The 13,154-nt window shown below is 35.9% G+C and overlaps 1 protein-coding gene across 3 annotated transcripts in view; it reads right to left on the reverse strand.

Annotated features, from left to right (window-relative positions):
• The window catches only part of ROBO1 (roundabout guidance receptor 1), a 952,396-nt gene that overhangs the window by 117,789 nt on the left and 821,453 nt on the right, over nucleotides 1-13,154 (reverse strand). For all 3 annotated transcript variants that reach the window (XM_003783918.2, XM_003783920.2, XM_003783919.2), the window contains 2 exons: nucleotides 1,587-1,707; nucleotides 1,068-1,206 (listed from right to left, as the gene is read on the reverse strand). In XM_003783918.2, coding sequence (XP_003783966.1) covers nucleotides 1,068-1,206; nucleotides 1,587-1,707 — 260 coding nt within the window. The remainder of the gene's footprint in view (nucleotides 1-1,067; nucleotides 1,207-1,586; nucleotides 1,708-13,154) is intronic.

Genomic DNA, 13,154 nt, shown 5'->3' on the forward strand with positions numbered 1-13,154 from the left:
CTCTCTACAACAATGTAAAGTCCACAGTGCTAACAAATTTATGTTTTCTGAAGAGTGATCCTATTCATGACAACCCCTCTTGGCTCATCAATGCACAGGCAATATGATTTGAAATTTTTTATTGCACAAAAGCCCAAGTAATTTCGCTCCAGCATTTCTGATCTGATACCCCCTAACTTCTCACCACGTACCTTTATTATGCTAGCCATGATATGCTCCACTACTCATATTGTCTGTGGTGTGCTGTCCTCTTCCCTGCCATACTCTCAGCTTATCAAATTGACACATACTTTTCAAGACATTGCTTATGTGTTATGTTCCTTTGAGAACTTCCTCCCAAAATTCTCCCCCTAGGCTGGCACAGGTATACCTTTATGTGTCAAAAGGTCTTGACAATATTATTCTCTATCTGTCTATATATGATTCCTTTTGTTAGCTCCCTGAGAAAAAGAAAAAAAAAGCAACAATAAAAAAAACTATGCCTAAGCCATTGCCATAATCCCGACACCGGGCAGAAGCTGACACATTTGCTGAAAAAAAATGAAAACACTAGAAAAGACAAACCACTGACAATACCTGAAGGCCTTCCTTTATTACCTCATTCCCCAAGTCTCCGTATCCTGCACCTCTGCTCCTGGACAATTTAAGGACTTGATGGACATCAAGAAACTCTGACCCCTCCTACCTTTCCCTGGTGATACTATAGCTGGGGAAACGGAACTCCCAACTTTAATTAGTTCATAGTATGTCTTTAATGCTATAATTTTCTTCTCTTTCCCACTTACTCCCCCACCAAAAAAAAAAAAAAAAAAGGTGATATTGACTATGACCTGGCCAAGTAGAAGAGAAATCTGCTTAAGAAACGTCACATTTTCCAAGAGCTTGTGCAGCCCAGGTCAGACAAACCCTGGCCACCTCCTGATTCCCATTGTGTCTAGTATTGCATGTGGCCCCTGAGGAAGGGGGTCTAGAGTAGACTATTGTAACGACATGTGTGGATAGCGATTCTGACGAGAAGTGTGGAAATGAGGACCTGAGGAATTGCATCGTCACACCGTGCTGCGTACCTGGCTTTGGGCAGCTCTCCATCATCCTTCCTCCATCGTACTGTAGGCACAGGGTCCCCTCGGGCCTCGCACTTAAACTCCGCACTGTCATCCACAGTTACTGCCAAGTTACTAGGTCTCTTCACAAAGGATGGTCTCTCTAAAATTAGAAAGAGCCATCTCATGACACAATAAGAGACGAGTGAACTGAAAAACACTTTAGATGTCCAGGAAGAGAGATCTATAATTTAGAATGTCACTGAGCAAATTATTCCACGTAGTTCCCCACTTCCCACAGCTTCTCCCTAGATTCCGTACTTCCTCCAATTCCTTTCCCCACGTCTTTGACTGTTTTTTAAATCACGTTCCTTTACTACTCCTTCTCTTCCATTTGTACCCCCCAAAATATTGGTTTACCAGTGTTTTTTTTTCTCCTTGTATAATGCTCATTTGAACCTGGTATAAAGGTCATTTCTTTCTCCCTTGCATAAAGATACAAAACAATAATGAGATATATTTTACAGTGAATAGACCACTTACCTAACACAGTGAGTTCTGCTACTTCACTCTCACGTTCCCCAACCATGTTGGTACCAACACAAACATATTTGCCAGCATCACTTTTACGGGTGTAAGTAATCATGAGCTTTCCTCCTCGTATCTTAAAAAAAAAAAGATCCATATGAACACTATTAAAATTGCTTTGGTTGTGTTTATCTGACAGAGGTCTTCCTAAGGGAAGACTACTTTCTAAGTATATAAACCAAATAGCAAGTAGCATAATTATAGGGAAAAGCTGATGTGTAGTATTTGCTATATTTTTAGTAATTTTAAATAGGATTAACTCCAAAGGCATATTGTAAAAGTTATTACACTTTGTGTAAGTAGAAATTTGTGTTTCCGAATAAGCCAAGTTCTTTGATATTATTCAGTTAAATGAAGACGATAAAAATTGCATGAATTACTTAGTTAACAAATAGAAAAAAGAAAAAGAAATCTCAGTACCATACAAATATAATTAATATATCATTACACAGCAGGTATAAGTGATTTCAGGAAAACATATTTTAGCATTATAAGATATTAAAATAAAAATTTCTAATTATTCTGTTTCAGAGTTGGAGGACAGCAATATATCTTAATTGCCAAAACATAAGAGAATTTGCCATTTTCTAAAAAATATAGATGTTATTCCCTCCTAAGCAGTTTCTTGGAGAATTAGGAGGCAGAGACTGAACAGATCCCAATAAATCATTTGGAAAGTCATATTCAAGTACACAGCTAAATATTTAATTAATTGAGTGAAAGTAATTACAAATGTAAACAGACATATAGTACAAGAAGTAGACTAAAACTAAATACAAATTAAGATGGGATGTGCAAATTGAACTATCTTTGCTTAATTTAATACCCTGTTGGTTGACAGTGAAGTTCAACTACTCATGAATATCTGTAGTGCCATGAACTTAGAAAGGGTTTGTGAGGGAAAATTCCAGCGTGTTTATTCATGGAGGTTTTGACCTCTCAGTCATTTTATACAGTGTACCAATTAAACAAAAGAAGGAAGGAAGGAAGAAAAGAAGGAAAGAAACATGCAAACCAAATTATACACCATGGAGTTCACTGAAACTACCATTTTATAAAGTTGGGAGTCACACTGTTTCAGAATGCCAAAATTGCTTTACTTTAATCCAAATACACAAACTAGATAATCCAGCCAAGTCTTTTATTTAAATTTCTGAGACAGGGTTTTGCTCTCTTGCTAGGGCTGGAGTCAACGGTGTGATCACAGTTCACTGCAGCCTTGAGCTCCTGCACTTAAGCAATTCTTCTGCCTCAGCCTCCCAAGTAGCTAGAACTACAGGCCCTCTCCACCATACTTGGCTAATTTTCTTTTTTTTTTTTGTAGAGACAGTGATCTTGCTGTGTTGCCCTGATTGATTTCAAATTCCTTTGTCCAAGTCTTTATGTATCAAAACAAAACAAATATTAATAGAGTTTTAAATTTTTATAGGTTCAGAACTTATTTTTTTCTGTAGTTTAAGAAATAAATGACCGTACTACTCTAGGTATCACTACAACTACTCTCTGGAGCTTTTTTGTTTGTATGTTTGTTTTTGATATGAATTGCAAAAATGATAATAAATGTACTGCCCACGTAATTACTATTAATCATAATTACTTTTCCATAAACTTGAGTTTAATGAAGTTGACATCCAGAACTGTGTGAGTATCATCAAATCAAAATCCTCCTAAGAACCATTATATCCTTTCATCATATACTTACTTTTAAACACTCAAATAAACATTTCTGAAAATCTCAAGGAAACAAAGTCATACTTTAAAATCATTTTTGACAGCAAAAAATTCAATTTCTGAAATGGAAGTTAAGTGATCTGAGAGGTGGTCCTGGATATCTCTTTTTCAGTTCTACAACTATGAACATTACCCACAGCCTCAGCCTCTGCCACACAATCTGACCTTGAATGACTTTGCATATTTAGGAGATACAAGATCATTTCTGAAAGAACTGTACAGCCTTAGATAAACGTTATAACAAAATAAGAGGAAACAAGTGCTTGAAATGTCCTTATTGTTCTAAGTGAGTAAGCCAATCTACAATAAAATGTGAGGGTTTTTAAAATAATTTTAAACCATATTCAAATATGTAGAAAAACGAGAGTCAAAGGATGATGACAGATAAATAATTTCCAATAGCATAAATCCATTTCCACAGCTTTAGTGTAATATAGTGCTAATTTACTTTTATAAATCTTAAGCACTGGGGAATGTAAAGTTTCAAATCAATTTGCTTATACACACATGCACACCAATTAGCATTATATATTACAGCTCATTGCTACTAGATTCTGAAAATAAAACATACAAATGGAGAAGGAAAAGGATTTCGTTGACAAGAATTATGAGGGCACTGGCAGGAGATGCTCAGATAGGGAAATATTCCAATTTTGAGATAAATGGGAGGAAATAATAACTGAGGTTAACCAAAATTAAAAGAGAGCTTCAAAGTCTTGGTGAGTTTGCAGTACACACTCCATTATATGGCTGCAATTATGTATTAAACTTGGCTCAATTTTGGAAAAACCTTTTAAACTTAATCTACCAGGAGCCTTATACTTTGGGAACACAAATCTATGTTTTTGATATTGAATATAAATAGAAAAACTTTCATAAAAATTTATTTGAGAGCCATCTTTTACAACTAAATCACATGTACTATGTAAACATTTTATAATGATCTTCTCTAGCCTTTGTAAGTAAGCAAAAACTAATAATACATACCACTTCGACACATTTTTCAACAAGGAATGCAATTGTCATGACTCGAGTATATTGAGAAGCTTTTCCATTAGTATCATGATCTAACTAAATTCATACGTTTATGAAAGCTGTTCATGCTTGTATAATTTCTATTATCAATGTGCAAAACTAAAACTAATCAAGGCCTGAAAAAGTATTAAACTTACAGAACATATTTTAATAAAAAATGCATTTTTTCTTATAAGACAGGCAAAAGTATTAATCACCAATGACTACAAAGGGGGCAACGAAACTGCACCTCTGTTTTTCTACTCAAAGTATTCTTTTCTTTAATAACTTTTCTTCGAGACAGTCTCACTTTGTTACCCTTGGTAGAGTACTGTAACATCATAGCTCATCGCAACCTCAAACTCTTAGGCTTAAGCCATCCTCTTTCCTCAGCCTTCTGAGTAGCTGGGACTAGAGGTACGTCCACAATGCCTGGCTACTTTACACACAGGGTCTCACTTTGCTCAGGCTGGTTGGGAACTCCTGAGCTCAAGCAATCCACCCACCTCAGCCTCCCAGAGTGCTAGGATTATCAAAGTCAGAATCAAATTCAAAATCAAGGTAAACAAAAAATCTTGTTAATTTTTTTTTTAAATGTCAGGTTAATGTGAGGTTACAAACAACAAAGTCACAATACTTGAATTTGTTAGGTAGAGTCCCACTTATAGTTTGTGTCCCACACTCAAAAGGGATGCCATAAACCCGCCCTTACATTTTGCTCACTAAGTGGAAGTAGCTAAACCCTTCTGTCTCCCTCTTCTCCCTCCTTTATTCCCCCTCAACATGAATTTCAATGAGTTTTTCTCCACTGTAGGAGTTAATTAGATCATCTACTGGCTTCATATTAGTACTGAGTATATTGGTTATTTGCTTTTCCATACTTGTGGTACTTTATTAAGAAGAATGTGTTTCAACTCCATTCAGGTTAATACAAAAGATGTAAAGTCACCATCTTTTTAGGGCTGAATAGTATTCCACAGTGTGTGTGTACATATACACACACTACACACAGTTTGTTAATCCATTCCTAAGTTGATGTGCATTTAGGTTGTTTTCACATCATGTCAATTTTAAGTCAAACTGCAATAAACAATCCAGTGCATATGTTTTATGATAAAATTGTATTTTTCTAATGGGTAGATGCCCAGTCGTGGGATTGTTGTGTCAAATGGAAGGTCTAATTTGAGTTCTTTGAGGATTCTCCATGTTTTCCAAAGAGGCTGTATTACTTTGCAGTCCTACCAATAGTGTGAAAGTGTTCCTTTCTCTTCACATCTGCACCAGCATCTGCAACTTTGGGATTTTGTGATGGGAGCTAATCTTACTGGGGTAGGCGATATCTCAGGGTGGTTTTGATTTGCATTTGTCTGATGATTAGGTCTGATGAGCATTTTTTTCATATGTTTGTTAGCCATTTGTCTTCCGCAGAGAAGTTTCTGTTCATGTCTCCTGCTCAGTGGTAAATGGGATTGTTAGCTCTTTTTTTAATTGATTAATTTGAGTTCTCTATAGATTCTAGCTACGAAGCCTTTGTCAAATTCATAACATGCAAATATCTTTTCATTCTGAAGGTTGTCTATTTCCTTTGATTGTTGTGTCCTTAGCTGTGCCAAAGTTTTTCAGTTTAATTAAGTCCCATTTATTCATTTTTGTTGTTGTTGCAATTGCCATGGAAGTCTTCATAAAACCTTTCCCCAGGCTGACATCCTCAACAGTTTTCCCACACATTCTTCTAGGATTTTTATCATTCATGTTTTAGATTTAAATCTGTTATCCACCCTAAATCAATTTTTGTAAGTGGTGAAAGATGTGGGTCCAGTTTTAGTCTTTTACATGTGGTTATTCAGTTCTCCCCACACCATTTATTGAATGAGGATTCTTTCCCCCAATGTATGTTTTTGTTGGATTTATCAAAGATCAGATGGCTATAAGAGACTGGTTTTATCTCTTGGTTTTCTATTTGGCTCCAAATGTCTTCACCTCTATTTTTGTGTCAATACCATGCTCTTTTGATCACCGTAGACTTATAGCCTAAAGTCTAGTAGAATGATGACTCCAGCTTCAATCTTATCACTAGAAATTGCTTTGTGTCTATGTTTTGTTTTGTTTTTTTCCTGGTTCCATATGAAATGAAGAACTATATCTTCCCAGCTCTTCAAAGTATGATGCTGGTATTATAGTTGGAAATTGCATTGATTCCACAGATTGTTTTAGGTAGTACAGATATTTTAACAATGTTGGTTTTTCCCAGCCAGGAGCTCTTCCATTTGTTAATTACTGTCTTCTTCTATTTCTTTTTTTTTAGGGCTTCATAATTCTCTTTGTAGACCTTCACTTCTTTTGTTAGGTATATTTCTAGGTATTTTATTTTCCATAAAGCTACTGTGCAGGGAATTGTGTCTTTCATTAGTTTCTCAACTTGGTTATTGTTGGCATATATAAAGGTTACCAATTTGTGGACACTGAGAGGTTACCGTATTTCTTGATCACTTCCCGGAGTCTTCTGGTTGAATCTCTGGGGTTCTCTAAGCATAAGATCCTATCATTGGCAAAGAGAGAGAGTTTGACCTCCTCTGCCCTCATCTGGATGATCTTTATATCCTCCTTTTGTCTTATTGCTTTGGGTAGAAGTTCCAGCACTGTGTTGAATAGTAGTGGCAATAGAGGATGTCCTTGTCTGGTTCCAGTTCTAACTGGGAGAGCTTTTGGTATTACTCTATTCAGTATGGTATTAGCTGTGCATTTGTTGTAGATGGCTTCAATCAGTTTAAGAAATGTGGCACGTATGCCTGTAATCTTAAGTTGCTTAAGTTCTTGTTAGGAGAGGTTGCTGAATTTTATCAAAAGCTTTCTCTGCATCTATTGAGAGAATCATATGGTCTTTGTTTTTCCTTCTATTGATATGGTGAATTACGTTTATGGATTCGCACATGTTAAACCAGCCTTGCGTCCCTGGGATGAAGCCTATATCATTATGATGTACAAATTTCTTAATGTGAGCTCTTTATCTGTCTAAGCAAACATAAGATCCCACCTCAGTTTAATATGGAAAGAGAAAAAAATAAACTGAAAATTAAATATGCAGCTCTATGTCATAGTGGGGCCCTGCCAATATTGTATTTCCAAAGGCCAAAGCTAGAAGGACAATGTAGACTGGGAGCTCATGACCTTCTTGAGCCAGACTAATACTGTGACCTTCCTAGCTCTCAGAGAAAAGAAAAAAATAAATAAAGATAAAGAAAATTAAAAATACAATTATGTAAGATAAATAGAAAAAGGATATCTTATCTGTGGTATAAAAAATTTATATGGGAAAGATGAGAAAAATAGAAAAATCTCTACCAAAAGAGAGAAAACAGGAGAAAAGTAAAAAAGATATAATAAAAGGGCTGAAAAACCACAACAAAAATGGAGAAGCCATTTTTATTGAAGGATGTAAAAATGAAAATACAACCAAATAACAATAAAAACCCCAAGGGGGAGAAATATATATATGTATATGAAAAACTACGTATATATTTTGCAATAGATTGAATGGAGATCAGGGATGCTGTGGTGTTAGGAGATGGAGAACACATGCTGTTTTGTGATGAAAAATTAGCACCAGAAGGCATTCTCTGGCCCTCAATCAGGGCCTAGCTGCTTGATCAGCAGTCTCCACTGGATTGGGTCCTAAAACTCTCATCAGATTTCTTAGGAGGCACATCACACAGTGCCCCCTGACAACAGTTTCTGAGGCCACTCAGTTAATCCGAAGGTTGGATGCCTAAGCTCAGCAGATGCGGCTGTGCACTAGGACCGTGCTGACCATTTCCTCCTACATGGGCTTCCTATTATGGCAGTGCCCAGCTAGCAGTCACACTGATGGGAGAGCCACCCCATCTGGTATGCAATCCAGGCCACTGGACACTGTTCACATCATGTCCACCAACTCATTTAAGCCTTCCAAGTCTGCTCCAGAGGGCAGATTAGCCCCAAATCAAAAAACTGCAAGACATTCCTTTCCTGTCTCCAGTCCCCACCCATTTCCAAGCACTTGCTTTCTGTGCTGGTTTTCCTCAGCTCTGGACCACCTTGCGGTCTTCTGCAGTCCACCACTGCTTCACTGTGCCCTAAGAGTGATATCCCTGGGGTGTTTCCCGAGTCAGAGGTGGTTGGAGCAGTCTTTCCCCTGCCTTGCCTCGAGTGGCTGGTAAGGAGATGTCTATAGTCCGCCATCTTGCTCTGCCCCCAAACAATTTTTCTTTAATTTTAAACCAATTTCTAAATCCCAGGTATTTTTTCAGATACATACATATATAGAAAAGTGAACATGGGTCCTGTACTCTATCTACCTCTCATTATGCATATATAACTTTAAATAAGGTATTAATTTCTCTGTACTTCTATTTTTTATCTCTAAAATTAATACCTTCAAGGATGTCATGAGGATTAAATGTGATAAATTACAGAAACCCTTAGAAGAAAGCTTGTACATTACTATCATATATGGTAATTATATATGACTCTGTGCATTTGATAACTTGAGATATTTGTCTAATCAAAAACAATCTTCCTTTGTAAGGCTAAATCCAGAAGCTTTTAATGAAAATTACATTTATGCACCATATATCACAATTTTCTTCTAGATTAGATCTCATAATTCAGTGCTATAGAGGTTTATAGCCTAGGAGCCATAGGCTATCCCCTGTAGTAGGTGTTTGGTAGGCTATACCAACTAGGTTTGTGTTAGTATCCCCTGTGATGCTCATACAATAATCAAATTTTTTGCTCAGAATTTAACCATATTGTTAAGTGGTGCATGAGTAGAATTACTAACACAACTTCCACAGGTTTTGTTGGGAAATGTGTTTTGTAGCAACATACCGAAGCTTTAAAAATAAGAAATTTTCAAGGGTTATATTTTATTATTGTTATCTTCTCCAAAGCAGTTATTTCTCATTGGCAGCAATGACTCCCCATCTCCCTAGAGATAGTTGGCAATGTCTGGAGATATAGCTGGTTGTCACAACTCACTCTAGGGGCCAGTGCTAAGTACAACTGATACGTAATGGGTAGGAGCCAGAGACACACATCAGATAACTGTTTGACTCAAACTATCAATAGTGCTCAGGTTGAGAAACTTTATTCTAAAAAGACCTAGTTCTAGACTAAGGATAAGGGTTACATTAAAATATGTGTAACAAAAAGATAGAGGGCATAAAATTAGGTAATACAATAACTATCCTATCCGGGAAGAAATGCTAAGACTTCCTAGATTGGTGTCAATATCCTCCCCCACAAACCCCTCACCTCATCAGTAACACAGTAACATAGTTTCATTATAAAATACAACATTCCACTGACAAGCAGTAATGAATAGGTAAGGTACCCAAAGCAGATGTTACAACTTAAATGGGAGACTAAACCAGCCTCACCAAGCATAGGAGAAGCTTATTTCCTTAGTGCTGAGAGAGACAGAAATTGATAGAAGTCAAAGAGCATACAATGAAGTAGGTCAAATGCAGCATAAAAAATAAATTAAATTGATTTCTGCATTATGTCAATGGCTGAATTGAAGTGGAGCTACCCAAAAGCCATACTTTTATTCTCTGTGGTTACAAATATGAAATATATGGTAGCCTGCTCCTTTCAATAAAGAAAATAAAAGAAAAAAAAAACTACTATAATCCTGATCAGATGTAACATACCAATTTTTCAAGCTGTGCCTTTTATTAACAATTACCATTTTATGCTGAGTCATATAAAAATGCTGATTGTAAATTTGGGATGACTTCATACTTTTTAAATCTTGGTGCCACTTCATAAGCCCAAGATTGACATTTCTTCTGTCTACAGAGAAGAGAAGAAATACAGCTAACACACACAAAACACTATAAATGTGAAAATAGCACAATTTAAAACAAGCTAAAATATTTCTTGGCAGGTCTCGTCCTGCAGCTGGATTTGACAGTCAAATTGTAAACCTATCAAAAACTGGTTTATATAAGGAACAGACACAGTGTTAAACACTGAACTGCAGCAGCACAACGTCCATTAACATAATCCGGGTAGCGGAGAAGCAAAACGTGTTAAACTTTCAGACAATATGCTGGCATTTAGCCCGTGTCACAAATTCAAGGCCGAGGTCTTACTTCCTCATTTCCATATACCTTACCAGCCCCAGTGGTAACCACATTAGAAGCCCACATTACCATAAGCTCTAGACAGTGCTTCAAGAGGGGCCTCAGCTATATACATACTTGATGAAAGCAAAACAAAAAATGGTCCCAGGGCTCCTGCTCCTTTTTGGGAAGGAGACACAGGAGGATAGAGGAGAAGAAGGTGGTAAAGAATTTGTATGGATCAAATGTCTTTAAACTTTAGATTTTTCTTTCTAACAGTCTCAGGCTTAAAAAAAAAGTTGGAGAGACATTAAGAAACAGAAATTCTCAATGTATTTAATATATGTGATTTTTATATACCAGGAATTTTCCCTATAAAAAAAACTAGAAATCATTATTTTCCTGAGAGGTTAAAAAACTCTTCTCTCCTAGCCCATGAAGTCTTCCTGGAAACAGTAGAAAATTCTACCTTCATCTCCTTTACTGAATTGTTTACTGGACAATAATACAGAAAAATCAGGTAAAAGAGGTAGCTTTTCTACCAAAAATGATGAGAACGATTTCATATCTCTGGTTAGTATGAAAAACAAACAAACTAAAAAAAACAAAAAAAAACTAGCATTAGTATTTTTATGTCCAGAATACAAGAAGAAAACTTCTTATTACTTTTGTGTACACAGAAACATGCTTCCTTTAAAAAAAGTAAACTTTGTAAGCTTCTTTGCTTCATTATTCTACGGAGTATACAGAGTACCCTGCAATCAGTGCTCACAATCAAAAATAAAGATGAACTTAACATGAACTCCTTGGTGCGTCTTCTTTTTCTACCCTAAAGCAAGTCAGATGATTTGCAGTATCTGTTACACAGGAATTTTTTTTTCAGACATCCCCCCCCCCCCCATGTTATCCATACACTTCTGGGTTAGCATACTAAACCGACTGGGGCTAATTAACTAGTATGGCTACACAAAATCTTTTCTGCTTTTAATTACATTAACCTAATGTGACTTGAATTCAACAGACCAAAAACAAAACCGCTAATTATATTAAGGGCTTCAAAGATGATTTCAAATTGCTAACCACCATGCTGTCGTACAATTTATTTCATTTCCTTCAATATAGTTTACATTTGAAACCTGTGTTCTTTACTAGAAATGGTATTTAAAAATACATCAAAACAATAATTAATTGAATACTGATTTAGAATGCTTAAAGAGAAATGTGCTTCAAATAACATAACACACACATAGGCGACTTTTTTCTAATGAGAAATTGTGGCGTACTTAATTTTTATAATTTTCTAAAACATCAAAAACATGAAAATATTCACTTAGGGCTTGACACACACATGAAGGGTGAAGTTTCTTAGAAGTTATTTTCTCTAAAAAAAAAACTTGATTCTTGTCTCGTTTTCATACTATTTTGCAAAGTGAGAGGAAAGGTTTTTAAGTCTAGTCTAGTGTATCATCAGTAGGCAATTCCCCACTAAGTCTCCCGGGCAGAGTATCTCTTCATAGCAATGCTGTCAATTCTGCTTAGGTCTTTGACCTGCAGAAAAGATAGCAAGCTGTTGTGAAGTAGAGAAGTGCCTTTCACGGTTTCTTAATGACAATGAGATGCAGGTAACCCAGATGGCCAGTCATAGCCCCCAGACATTCTCCTTGGTGAAATTAGCTGCAGGATAGTTTTGGACAGTCCCCAAGGATTGCTTTCAACAGAAACATATGAAAAGAAGAGTGACAACAATAACAGCTTTCATTTCTTTAAAAGTGAATCCAACAACAACAAATAATAATAACAATTATAAAGCAGAAAAAATTCTTTGTTTTAAGTAGGGACCAGAGAAAGTGAGGAAGTAGAATAATGCCAATTATTTTCCAATCTGGTTACAAGAATGACATCAACCTATAATATTAGGCAGTTCAGATTAAGGCATCCATACCTTTTAATGCATACTCTCCTATCTGTCAAAAATAATCATGCTTTATTACATTCTAAATTAAGCAAAAATATTGATGGTAGCATAATTATATTATACAAATGATAGACAAAGAATTGGATAAGCAATCCTAAAAGCCCCACAGTAGTGTAAAAAAACAAAACAAAACAACTAAAAATAATTTAGATTGGCTTGGTGCCACAGTGGTTATAGCAATAGCCACATACACCAAGGCTAGTGGGTTTGAGCCCAGCCCAGGCCAGCTAAACAACAATGACAACTGCAAAAAAAAGAAAAAAAAATAGATAATAAAATAAAATAAATAAATAAATAGATAATAAGCCAGATGATTGAGATCTTATATAATATAAAAGAAAATACAATATTTCTGATTTGATATTGTTTCTTACTCATGCTCTCAGTACCGTAAGAAAAGTCTAAAAAATGAAGCCATGTGTAGTATTAATTGATTTCATGTTTTAGTAGATATGATTTAATATCATATTCAGGTACTTTATATTTCTAAATCTACAAATAAATTATTTTGTTATTTTTCTCTTTCTGACGTAATTTTTTTTTTTTGAGACAGAGTCTCACTGTGTTACCTCGGTAGAGTGCCCTGATGTCTTAGCTCAAAGCAACCTCAAACCCTTGGGCTTAAGTGATTCTCTTGCCTCTGCCTCCCAGTAGCTAGGATTACAGGTCCCCACCACAACACCTGGCTAGTTTTTTGTT

The sequence above is a fragment of the Otolemur garnettii genome, unplaced genomic scaffold (genome assembly GCF_000181295.1).
Source record: "Otolemur garnettii isolate 467f Iridium unplaced genomic scaffold, OtoGar3 scaffold00009, whole genome shotgun sequence".
Lineage (NCBI taxonomy): Eukaryota > Metazoa > Chordata > Mammalia > Primates > Galagidae > Otolemur > Otolemur garnettii.